We start from the raw sequence: 13,177 nt of genomic DNA on the forward strand, positions 1-13,177 counted from the left end.
TTAAGTAAGTAGAAATCTTCTGAGGTGAAAAGTAATATTTTGGGATACGCTCAGAAATGGGGGTACAGTCGAATAACAACAGTGAAACTTCTTGATATGATTTTTATTTAAATTCTCCAGCAGAACACTGGAAAGACATTATCAAAAGCTGTCATTCTTAACAGATTTTGCCAATATGGCAAAACGAGTTTCCATCAACTTTGACACCAGTCTTTCAGGAGAGAAAGAAAAATGTCTCTTCTCAGCCATCCAACCCTATATTTGAGTCTAAGCATCTGTCATCATGGGTTTAGAAAGACATTGGTAGATATATGTATCTCTATCGTGTAGCTGTAATGTGCTGAAGAGGAAGCAGATTTAATAGAACCAACAGCAACACTAAATGTGGCACCTGATAGACAAGAGAGCCACTGCAAAAAGGGAACTGAAAGTAATACATTATTTTCTATTCTAGCAGGTAAATAAGATTAGTTTGCCAATGGAATGAGTATTTGGACCCCTAAAATAAGACAATAAGATATACTGCATTAGAAATAAGATGTAAATGAGTTGTTCCTATTTTAAGCGCAAATGTCTTATTCCATTGGCAGATATTCTTATTTACCTTCTCAAATCAAGGACAAATGCACTCACATTTCAAAAAGATTTTACTTACTTTTAGTTCCATTTTTTACAGTGAGGTGAAAGAAGACAAAAACCTAAGACGTAGCCACAGAAAGGGAAAACCTCTCGTGAAGATCCCAGTGCTTCTAGTTAACCGAGCATAATGTGGTCACCAGTATGCAAAGCAATGTCGGATCCAGCGTAAGCAGAACAGAGCATTCTCCTGCCCCAGGACAACATTTAAACCGTAAAATGTCTATTTTGATCGCAACCTCCCAAAAAGCTATACATTTGATTTCACGCAGAAGTATGTTGTTAAGCTGTCGAAGAGAATTGGTTCTTTTTGGAGATGCGAAAGTGTGCCAGGAATCACTGTATGCCATTTCCTAATCTTTCAAAGTGAGAATTAATGCAATCGTACATCTCTGAGCAAGATCCAGATGTTGGACTGAACTCCTTCCTCTAACATCTGGAGTGCAGAGTGAAAACAGAGCAGGGGAGGATATAAGGGCGCCACATTAGCGTACACGGCTTCCCAGTCAAATGCCTTTGGCCAAGCAGAGCCGCCCCCACCCTCTGTCTGAATACGCTGTAAATGTCTGTGTAAATATGTTGTAAATGTTTGACCCAAAGCAGATGGTCTCAGGAAAGAGATCGCTCTCCATTCTGTCTGAGTCTCAGTTTGGTTTGATACTGTGCAGCAAGAACAATATGCAGTGTGTATATTGTTCTCCTAAGTGTTTCTGGAATGATGTCTGTTTCCCATTTGCAGGCACAGAGAAGCAGCCGTGTTTCATCGGAGTTGGTAGAAGATTTATTTCACAGCATTTAGTAAGAGAATAGTTGGACTGGACTGGGGCTACGGCTTTGTCTCCTGGTTTAGTTAATGCTGATTCCAACACATGGAAGGCTGACAGTCCTTAGTCAAAAGCTTATTGCATACATTTATTTAAAACATGAGTTGACATTGTTCTCAAGGCACACCTCACAAAAATAAATTCTGATGTTACAGATTTGTCTGTGGGGAGGAAGGTAACCAACTGTGATGATGGGTGCTTGATGCTGCTTGATGAGAAAAGGGGCAGAAAACCTACTTTTGCCTTTAATAAGTAAATATAGTGGAGGTCATCCTTTTAACTTCAATAAAGCAAACACAAAACAATCCTAAAAAAAAAAACATTTTAAAAATTTTTACGTATCAAAAACATTTTCTCCTGGCAAGCATTTGTTTCTCATAACCTAAAGTCCCATGTAATGAGAAGCTGGTGCCCAACAGGTTTCAGAGATTACCTGATTACTGGCTGGGAGTAGATTTTAATCACTGCACCAACAACTGCGCTTCAGAAATAATCATAATAATAATAATAATAATAATAATAATAATAATAATAATAATAATAATAATAATAATAATAATAATAATAATAATAATAATAATAATAATAATAAACAATTATGTTTACAATTTGAACGTTTGCTTCAGTGGCTCTTCCTTATGTGTAAGGTGTAGTAGGACCAGGGCTCAGGAACATAAAACAGTCCGGGGTACTTGTTGCGCAGCACCGGGTCGTTCCACAGGTAGGCCACCCACAGAGACACCAGCAGCACAGTAACGCTGAAGCTATAAAAAAGAAAAGAGCCGTTGCTGTCTGGGCCGAGGCCTCTGCGGCGTTGAAAAACCATCATGGCAAGCATGGCGAGGAACGTAAGGAGGAAGAGTTCGGTGATTTGTCCCTCTGTGACCAAGTACCTTCGAGATGACAAAGAGAAATAGAGAAGGTGTCAGGACTCTGCTATTCACTGTAGGCAAACAAATACATTGTTTTTTGTTTTAGGCAATCAAAAGCAAAATGATGAAAATAATGACTACAATAACAATGCAAAAGCTAATTTGTTTTTTAAACAGCTATACTACAACTGGTATTACGGATGCCACTATTATTGGAGCACAAAAGGTGCCGCGTTTGAAAGCGGGTTCATTTTAGGGACGTACGATAACATGCAATATGCAGTAATGTTGATTAATGTGGCGATGATGATAAGACTTGCTTTAGATTTTTTTTTATATATATATATATATATTCACTAAATTGCATTAATGCGTTTCTGCTTTGGGTTCATTCCGAACATGGACTTTAATTTATGGCTAACCAATGCAGGCACAAGAGAAAAAAAAGAAATCCCTTACTTTCAGCCAACAGCAGGGTTTTAATTAAAAATGTGCATGTAGTTTACAGCTTGAGTTTTGATAACGAAACAACCTAGCTGCATGGCAATGATGAGAAAGAATTTACCAAAACATCGCCAACATGTATCATTAAATACCATTATTGAAAAACTGGACACTTCCATAAATGTTTGTCTTTATTAAGGAACTTTTACATTTCGTCGCATGATATAATTCTGTTTTCTCTGGAAGAGCAAGTGAGTTAGGTGCACTTCAACAAAAAAGGGAACACTGCAAAAATTAAATTAAAACTAAAGTTTTCTTGAAAAAACAGTATTTTTACTTGACTTGCGCAGGTAAATAAGACTATTTGCCAGTGGAATAAGATTTTTGCACTTAAAATAAGAACAGTTCATCTCCATAATCTAATTTCAAGTGCAAAAATCTTATTCCATTGGCAAAGTCGCATTTACCTGCTCAGATCAAGGACAAATACTGTTGTTTCAAGAAATTTTTACTTACTTTTAGTTCCCTTTTTGCATTGAAAAAGCTCATTTTACCCTTTAAACAAAATCTATTCTAGCTGACAGAACAGTAGGGACACCATAACCCTTAATATCTAATCATTAGATTCTAATGATACCCCCTTTGGTTGAAATGCGGCAGTGAGACAATTCTTGTAGCCATCTGCCTTCTTCTCTAACATCATTCTGAGGAAAGTTTGTCCCTCTCCTCATCTTCAGCTGGGAGATGCTGGTGGAGAGGTTTCTCTAATGGACAGCCTGTTTCAAGTCAACCCACATCATCTCAGTGATGTCGAGATCTGGGTTTTGACTCAGCCTTTCGGCTTTTTTCTTTTCAGCCAGACCTTAATAGATTTACTGGTGTGTTTGTGGTCAATGTCATGATGCAGAGACCAGTTCGTTTTAATAAATGGTCTCATTTTTCTCAAGCACCCTCTGATACATAGTAAAATTCAGGTCCTGCTGCAGCGACATACCCAGACCATGACACTTCCTGCTTTATGCTTCGCAGCGGGTTCTTTTGCCAGAATTATGTTTTAGCCAAACAGGTCCTCTGATGGGTCTGAATAATTAGATCTTAGACTCATCTGTCCAAAAAAGACCCAGAGGTCCTGCTTTCTGTCTAACTTCTGTTTGGCAAACTTATATCTAGCCTTTTTTTTCTGTTTTCCACAGTTAGAAATGGTTTCACCTTCACACACCTCCTATCAAAGTCTTTGTGGACTCGTCTTTTAATATCTTGAGATCTGCTTTCAGGATGAACTCGCTTGGACGGCCCGATCTGGGCAAGTTGGCCGTTTTTGCTTTGTAGTAACGTCGTCTGCTGGTTTCCTGATCCAACCGATACAAACTTGCTGTTCCTGTCAGTCCTCCAAAAAGATGAGAAACCTTTTACTCAGGTCGGCAATCTGCAAGAAGGGAGTGTTTTTAAACTGTGAACCCCAGCATCCTTTCATTCGACTGCTGGTGCTCTCAAACTCACCGGCTGTTTTCCTCAACACTCACATTTACCGTCTGCTGTTTGCCAACAGCATCTCTGCATGTCATCGTTATTTGCTCCTGATGCTATCCACTCTGACAGCAACTATGAACACATTCGTCACGACGACTTTGGCAGACGCCCGTTTCTCTGTCACAATGTCATGCCATGCAGTCGTGACACATGGCAGAGGCATGAAGTGCGTTGTACTTGGTGAACAGCACCAGAAGTAGAAAAGCCAGAGGGGCCCGTTTCCACTTTACCCAACAGTCCCAAGCTATTTTCACGGTTTGCGTCTTTGAAACCATTAAATAACTTTGTGTGGGTACGTAAACATGTGTTTGTACACATGCATGTGACTATTTCGTAGGAATCTGGGCTTAGTTCAGTAACGCATGCCTATATGTTGGCACGTGTTAACGCTGCTTGTAGGCAGATTAAAAAAAACAACTACAAACAGTCAAGCTAAGTTTGATTTTACTAGTGCTGTTTATCAATTAGCTTTGCTTTACCACATTAAATAAATATTATATTGGATCGCGTGATAAAAAGTAACAAAGTCCGAATGCAAGTATTGTTGATGCTATTTATGCATAATTTACAATATCGTTATAGAACCGTCGCCCTCTTTGTGATGAAATCTGTTGTCATTACCTCATTTTCGCTGCAAGCTGATTTGCAGCAGCATCAAGTATCCACCCACCACGTCTCACAGATGTTGTGGTTTCATGAAACTTCTAACCTAGATCTCCAGGTCTCAAAAATTTAAGGAATTAAAATATCCTAAGTTCAATCCTATATAACTTGTTTTCACAATGTGACTTTTTTTTTCCAATTTTGATGAATATTGCTTAAACCTAATGAAAACACAAAAGTCAGTTTCTCAGAAAATAAAAATATTACTATGTACCATAAACATTTTTTTTAATAAATGATATATTTTTATAAAAGCCATCTTATGGCCATCTTATGGCCTACTCAATCATGGTGGAGACGACTGACTGGACTGATGCCCAGCAGACAGTCGCTGACGCCCTCCACCATGAAGGTAGACCAGAAAAGGCAGGGTGCCTTGGCTGAAGTATATTAACTGAAAGTTGAGAGGAAGGAAAAAGTGGTAGAAGAGGTGCAGAATTAACGTGTATAACGGCGGTGTCCAGAGGATTGTAAAGCAAAGCTCATATGAGAGTTTTGGAGAAATTCAAAATCTGAGTGGTTCACGTTGGAGTTGGCGCATCAGGAGCCACAACATAGATGTATGCAGGACATGGGTTGCCAGTAGTCCAAAGTCCACTTGTCAGATGAATGGAAAATTTTTATTTCATTCGGATATCAAGGTCCTGGAGTCTGGAGGAAGAGTGGAGAGGCGCAGAATCTACATTGCTCTAACTCCAGGTAGAAGTTTCTGGATTTGGGCGCCATGTCATCTGCTGGTGTCGGTCCACTCTGTTTTCTAAAGTCCACTGTGGACGCAGCCATCTAGCAGGAAATTCTAGAGCGCTTCATGCTTCCCTCTGCTGACACGTTGTATGGAGATGCTGACTTCATTTTTAAGCAGGACCTGGTACCGGCCCACACTGGCTAAGGTTGTAATACCTTTATACCTTTGCTTTAAAGACAATGGCATCCCAGTGCTTGACAGGCCCACAGGCTCATAGACACCCTGTCCAGAGGAAGATGAGAGACACCAGAACCAACAATGCCATGCCTACATGTTGAAAGTCCAGTTGTTTTCTTTTTTAACCTTTTTTTGGATTATACCTTATAGCACATAGACTTTTTAGTAGGCTGACATTCCTGTATTTGCATCCATTTTTCTGACTGGACTTATTAGTTGTAATTAGCTGTAAGCTACTATTATTGAAATTAACTAAAATAAAAGCTTGGAATACTGTATATCCCTCTGTGTAACGAATCAACACAATATGAGTTTCACTTTTTGAACTAAACTACTGAAATAAATGCAGTTTTCTGTCATTAACATGCATCTATAATGAAGGTGGCAAACAAATCAAATAAAAAAAAAACATTTTTATTCATGAGATATCACATATTAATTTTACACAATATTTAGACAGCACGTATGACGAGCGTATCATGTATGTATGGTTAGGAAAGCTATCAAAGTTACTGACCAGTAGTAGAGAGAGCTGGGACCCAGTAACAGCCAACCTGAGACGGGGATCTTCTTCTGATCCTCCGAGCCGGAGAAGCAGCCGCTGAAGTAGATTAACAGAATGATGAAGAATGGAATATACCTGGAGAAAAAAGAAGCACGCTCCTTAACACAAACTACACTTGTTCAACTTAACATATACACACTTGTTTTGTAAAGAGGTGATACATTTACGTTTTACTCGCATAATCCCACCAAATGAATTCAAAGCTCCTGCACTGCTATTTGTCAAGGCTACAGTACTTAAAAACACTGACTGAAGATAAACATGTCTCCATTTTAAATGATGTTAACACGGTTTTATCCAGAGATGAGTAAAATCTCTAGAAGCTTTCCTTACAGGAATTTTCCGCCCGACTAATTTCTAAACTCAGTCGGCGGTAACGTTCTTCAGCTGTAAATTAAACAGGAGAAGAGCGTGTTTACAAAATTGCTCAAAATACATTAAACAGGCTTAAAAGCAAACGACAACTCGTCCGGTATAAGATTTATTTAGGCAGAACCTTTCCGGCCTTAATAAACTTACATCATATGGAAGGAGAAACGAAAACAGCAAAGAAAATAGTTTTGTTTTATTTTGTCTTAAATTAATTCTTCCGTTTTGTTGCTCCTGCTACATCGGTAGTAAAATCCCTGCGAAGTGCGATTTTTTTATAATAAATAATAGGTTTACGCTGATCATTTCTCTCTGAACATCAAGGTCAGGCATCTGTTCAAGTGAGAGGACATCATACGTCATCTTATTTATAAAGGTTATAAAACTGGCAAACTGACTCACAACTATTCAAACGCAATCCAAAAGACATTAAATTAAATTATTAATTAAATTAACAGGCATATTCATCAGCTTATTCCTACTTTAAATGATCTTATTTGCTCTAAAATGTAATGTTTTTATTTATTTTAATCAATCACACTTTTTGTTAAGGACTGTGACCAGTGCCTGCTGTTTCTGAAGCACTTTAAAACTAAAGTTGGCTTGGCTTGGCTTAACAGACCCTCGATGGGTGAAACAGGTGTTAAGGCCTAGGAGAAAGACTTCTAAAAAATTTAAGGCCATAGTTCTCGAAGTTCTTTGCCCTTTTCTGCCCTCCTTAAAGCGCTGTGAGCTCATGACAGGTAAATAATGAAACAGTAAAGGGTAACTCGAGGAGAAATGATGTTCAAAGCCAATGTCATTAGAGTCGTGCTAGATCCTTCATTTTTATTTTAAAAAAAAATCAGGGGATTTATATGCCACTCAACGTTCGATACTTTGACAACCTGGTTAGTAATTAGATACGTTGATGATGGCTGAGTCACTTTGTTACATCCATGCCTGCAGTTGAATTATTTTATGTAATAGATCATCACAAATGATCTAAGCCAGTGAAGTGCAATGAGAATATATATATATATATATATATATATATATATATAAAATCAAAAACATTTTAAAAAAAGAGTCACATAATCAGTGAAAAGAAGCCCTGCTGTGTGCAGTCTAGGCATCACATGATCTGTCAGTATAAACACACTTTTTCTCAAAGCCCCCAGAGGCAGCAAGACACAGACACCAGGAGGACATTAATCAGAGAGGCAGCACAGAGACCAAAGGTCACCCTGAGGGAGCTGCAGAGCTATCCGGCAGAGACGGGAGGATCTGTCCACAATAAGCCTTACAATCCACAGGGCTGGGCTTTATGGGGGAGTGGCCGGAAAAAATAATAGTGTTAAAAATGAGATGATGCATTTTTAGTTTGCCTCGAGGCAACTCACCACATTTATGAAGGAAGGAGCTCTGATCAGAAGAGACTAAGATTTTACTTTTAGTCACCAATGAAAGCGCTATGCCTGGCACAAACCCAATACATCCCTTCACACCAATAACGCCGTCCCCACAGTGAGACATGGTGGTGGCAGCATCATGCTGTGAGGATGTTTTTCAGCAGCAGGGACTGGGGAACTGGTCTGAGTCGAGGGAAAGATGGCCAGGGCTAAATACAGGTATATTCTTCAGCAGAACCTGTGTCAGTCTGCCTGCGATTGGAGACTGGGACGGAGGTTCGCCTTCGAGCAAGACAATGACCCGGAGCAAACTGCTAAAGTAACACTACACAAATTTAAATGTGTTGGAATGGCCTAGTCAAAGTACAGACCTCAATCCAAGAATCTGTGGTTAGACTTAAAGATCGCTTTTCAGAAGCGGAAAACCATCCATCATGCCTGGGCTGGAGCAGTTTAGCCCTGAGGAATGAAGACAAACCCCAGAGGACAGATGTGGCGAGCTCAGAGAGACTGATCCAAAGCTATCACAGCTTTCATTGCTGCTAAAGTAGGAGGAGTGAACAGGTATACACACACTGAAGTTTTATTTGCCCCTTTTTTTGGTTTCACATTTAACAAAATATTACAGCTTCAAAGTTGTAGCCATGTTCTGTCGATGAAATAGTGCAAACTCTCAAACAATCGATTTTACTTTCTGGTTGTGATGCAACAAAGCATGGAAAATGCCTTTGCAGGCCACTGTAAATATGGCATCTGTAATAAAATGTATGATCTTGAATAAAATCCCAACAAGAACCAAAGGCTTGTTGAAACTGTGCGATGCTGAATGATCTCTGAGCCGCTGTCCCACTGTTTAGTCCTGGATCATGGCATGCTGAAAAACGTCTATTATGTGAGTCTAAACATGAGGAAATGACAGGGATTTTGTGACACATGAAGTCCTCTGATGCCACTAAAGAATGTGCACTGTTTTTCAGACACTGCAGTTCAGCAAAGTGGATGTTTACCTAAAACGAGGGGGAGGAATTCACAGTTTTCTGCTGCGTCTTGGCCGGGTAATTTAGTCTCCTTTTATTCTATCACAATTCTGAGACTTCAAACTCTGTAGATCAGAGTTGATCAGCATATCTTAAAGAATTGCTTAGACACAGAACTGGACACTCCAGCAGAAATGATAACTGAATATTGATGAGGCACAACAACTGCCTTTGATAATAAATCTTCCCTTTAATTTCTCCACAGAACTAGGGCAGATGTAAATGCTACTGTCTATTTTGGACCAGGCCAGAATCCCTTGGAAATAATCTAATATTTAAGTAATGGTAGCTGATCACAATGATATCTGTGATGTTTTTTGATGTGTATGGGCAAAAAAGAAACAACAAAACAGTTTTTGAAATTCTCCAAATGTGTCCTCTTGCTCCTTAATAAAGAGCAAGAACAGGTAAATAAAGCATGACTCGCTGCACAAAAACATACTCTGTATGCTGCAACATATGAATGCATCCACAAAATGCATATATTTATCCTAAACACGTACCACATCAAGTGTCCCAGGTGTTCATCATAATAATACAGCAGCTCAAATGAATCAATCTGCGGATGAAAGACAGAAAACCGGATTATTGATGGGATGCCGTCCCTTTTTTTTCAAATCTATGTTCAACTGAGTGCATCAACCTCGGTGTGTTTCAGCTTTGTGCAACATTGCCACCTACTGTTGTAATATTCACCCTTCATCCCACTTTATTTCAAACCCACATTTACAGAGGGTACAGAAAAAATAGTGAAAGAAATGTGTGAAGAAAGATAACAGAAGCACATATTTTCAGACGCAGCACAAGGGATTAATTAGGAGGAAATTGTCTGAATCACATTTGGCCTTTAATTATATTATTTTAACAAGCCGAAACCCAAGAGAGAGCTAATTTTTTTTTGAACAGCAAACCCACACATTTTGAAAAAATAAAACGATAAAAATGATACACGTATTGCTGCAGTTTCAGATTGTTTCATAATTTGCTGCTTGTATGTTTCTGCTTTTTGCTCTTTAGTCACACGTCCCCATATGACTAAAGCAAATAAATAATTCTGATTTTAAATAATGATTTAATTTATCAAGGGGGGGGGGCACCCAAACTATGCATCCTAGTCAATTCCAGATTAAGAGAGGGGGAAGGTCAAATTTTTTTGCAACTATATCTAAATCACTTTCTGTTGTTTGCAAGCGTTTGTATAATGCCTCGTTCGCTTGGCAAGATTTAAAAATGTTTATGTCGTAGACATAACAGGTTTGCTCATTCAGTGTGTTGTGTCCGTGACCAAATAGCCTTTTGTCCACTTCCTGCTGACATAACTCTATAATTATTAAAAGCGTTTAATTCTAAATGTCTAATGCATTGATGCATTCTTGCCATTTAATGATGTTGCATTGCTGTAAGCTCAGTGAGAATACAGGTGAAAATGAAGGCAGTAACCTTCTAGAAGAAGATGACCGGGAGTCCAGTACAAAGAAATGAAAAGCTGTAAAATATTTTAAAAGATTGCAGATAGACCTGGATGAAAAATATAGAATTTTTTTAAATCATGCAATCTTTTGCCACGGGACTAAGGGAAATATTTGCCCCTGGCTTTGATGATGAAGGTAGATATTTCTACCAAGTTTCTTTCTCGACAGAGACTGAAAAAATTCAGAGGATGCAACCGTTCTAATTAATCAAAAAGCTTCTTAATGAGTTAGTTTTTCTGGATGCATTTTGTTTTCTCAACAAAACAAAAAAATCAGTGATGCCCAGAAGATAATTTTACCCTCAAGAACTCACAATGGCCTACCCTCTCCCAGAAAAAATTTGGAGGGTAGCGCACTTCAACCCTAGCTATTCAAAAGCGGAGGGAAAATTGTATTGTGACACTATGTTTGCTTTTTTCTTTTAATTTAATTTTTATAGAGCATGGATTGTTTGTCTGTTTGTTGAGAACCTTTTTTTTTTGCAGCCAGAACAGCAGCAGGATGCAAGAATGCAGAATGAATGCAGCAGCTTTGGTGCCAAAAGTGTTACAAAACAACCTTTTTACTACGAAATTAAGAGTTGTCAGCCTGGTGTTGGCAAGTATAGGTTTTAGGCTTGTAATAATGCCGGCGTGGCCACTCCTCCATCAAATTGTATCAAAATCAAACAGTGCACGCGTCCCTGTGTGGAACCACTTGCCGCAGCCTTTTTTCTCCACTCTGCAACCAAAACTCATGCCTATGCTCCTCTGCACTCAGTGATAACACAAGTCACACAACTCACTGTAACTAACATGTGAAAAGCTGTAAAACCTTTTGACTGATTCCAGATCAGCTTAGACCTTCGCCACTAAATTAAAAATTATAAAAATTTCCCCTCTTATCAGGTCTGCCCAGGAAGATGAGGGCTGAATGAAATATTGCCTCCTGGCGTTGCCTTGTATTGATTTCCAAGAATCTGTCAGCGCTGAGATTGAAAAACCTGCCAGGATGCAAATGTTATTATCAAACAGCTTGTTAGAGAGCTCAAGTGTTTCCGTGTCAGTTTTCATTTCAACATTCGGGAAACAGACCCAATGTGAAGCCCCGAATTAACTCACAGGTCACACAGCCTGCCGGAGAGGAATAATTACGTATCAAACTCATCATCTCCTGCTGTCAGATGAGGGGCTGCGGAGAAACCGGGTTTTCCCTCTCCTACACAAGCCTGCGTGAATCATAATTGATCTCCGGATGCGCAGCGTGTCGGCGGACAAGACGGGAAGTAGCAGAAAGGATGCGAAAAAAAGGCTTGGAAAACACAATTTTGACAAATGAGGAGCAGGGAGGATTAACAGTCACTCAAATTTAATGTGCAGCACGGTTGCAGTTGTAACGCTGACACCTGATGGGTACAACTCTTCACAACATCTCAATGTATTCCCAGAACGCCTGTCACGCAGTTTCCCGGAGTCTTACCAGCGAAGCCGGTTTGAGGTCCTTGATGATGGGGTTTTCTCTGACTGACAGGTGGAGCTGGTAGCCGCTCAGGATGAGCCGGTGGTTGATGGAGTCTCCCACCAGGTGGATGCTAGCCCCCATGACGAAGGTGACGATGCAGAGGTGGACGGCTGTGTGGGAAACGGGCCTGTGGGCGCGCTCGACCAGCTGCGGGCGGCAGAACCACACACTTGCTTTGTTTAATACAAGCTGTGTCAGAAAACAACGTACTGTTGGACCTCTGGTGTCAACGACAGTGCTGCTGTGGGTTGCTTTCAGACAGCTTTAACGGTAACGTGATGTCTTTTCCCTTGTGTCTGAAGGCAAAGCTCCCTGTTTTCTGCTAAGCTCACTGCAAAAACGGAACTTAAAATAAGTAAAATGTTCTTAAAATTAGTGTATTTGTCCTTGATTTAAGCAGGTAAATAAGACTATGTGCCAATGGAATAAGATTTTTGCACTTAAAATAGGAACTACTCATCTCCATCACCTTATTTCAAGTGCAGGATGTCTAATTATCTTATTTTAGGGGTAAAATACTCATTCCATTGGCAAATAATCTTATTTACCTGCTCAAATCAAGGACAAATACACTAACTTTAAGAACATTTCACTTATTTTTAGAGCAGTTTTTGCAGTGCTCCACTGGCTTCTGTTGTCACTGCCAGCTGTCTGGTTCTTCCTTTATTTCAAGCAAGCATCTGCCATAAATGTAATGCAAAAAAAAAAAAAAACATTTTGATTTTTTTGGTTTTTTTAACAACATGGTCTCACAATAAAAACTTCCAACACCAAAATAAAAGAAAGTCAAAGGGTTGCTTGACTTTAGGTATTGTCTCTTATTTTTATCCTATTCTCTTTGCTGTGCTGTTCTCTATGTTAGCGATACTCACTATTTTAATAGTTCACCATCTGCCTTCATATGTAGAAAAGTTAAGCCTGGATAATTTTACGGTGTTCAAAGTGTCAGTGC

At 39.3% G+C, this 13,177-nt stretch overlaps 1 protein-coding gene across 3 annotated transcripts; it reads right to left on the reverse strand.

The window, feature by feature from the left end:
- Nucleotides 1-1,394: 1,394 nt before the first annotated feature.
- cln6a (CLN6 transmembrane ER protein a) lies at nucleotides 1,395-12,372 on the reverse strand (the record flags this gene model as incomplete). 3 transcript variants are annotated; one of them, XR_004928599.1, is given in 5 exon segments in its annotated part: nucleotides 1,395-1,954; nucleotides 2,018-2,353; nucleotides 6,409-6,531; nucleotides 9,757-9,812; nucleotides 12,184-12,372. XR_004928599.1 is itself a non-coding variant. In XM_036129686.1 (5 exon segments), coding segments are annotated over 4 exon segments (639 nt in total), but the record flags the coding sequence as incomplete, so codon positions are not given.
- Between the last annotated feature and the right edge of the window lie 805 nt (nucleotides 12,373-13,177).

Source organism: Fundulus heteroclitus, unplaced genomic scaffold, assembly GCF_011125445.2.
Source record: "Fundulus heteroclitus isolate FHET01 unplaced genomic scaffold, MU-UCD_Fhet_4.1 scaffold_201, whole genome shotgun sequence".
NCBI classification, from domain to species: domain Eukaryota; kingdom Metazoa; phylum Chordata; class Actinopteri; order Cyprinodontiformes; family Fundulidae; genus Fundulus; species Fundulus heteroclitus.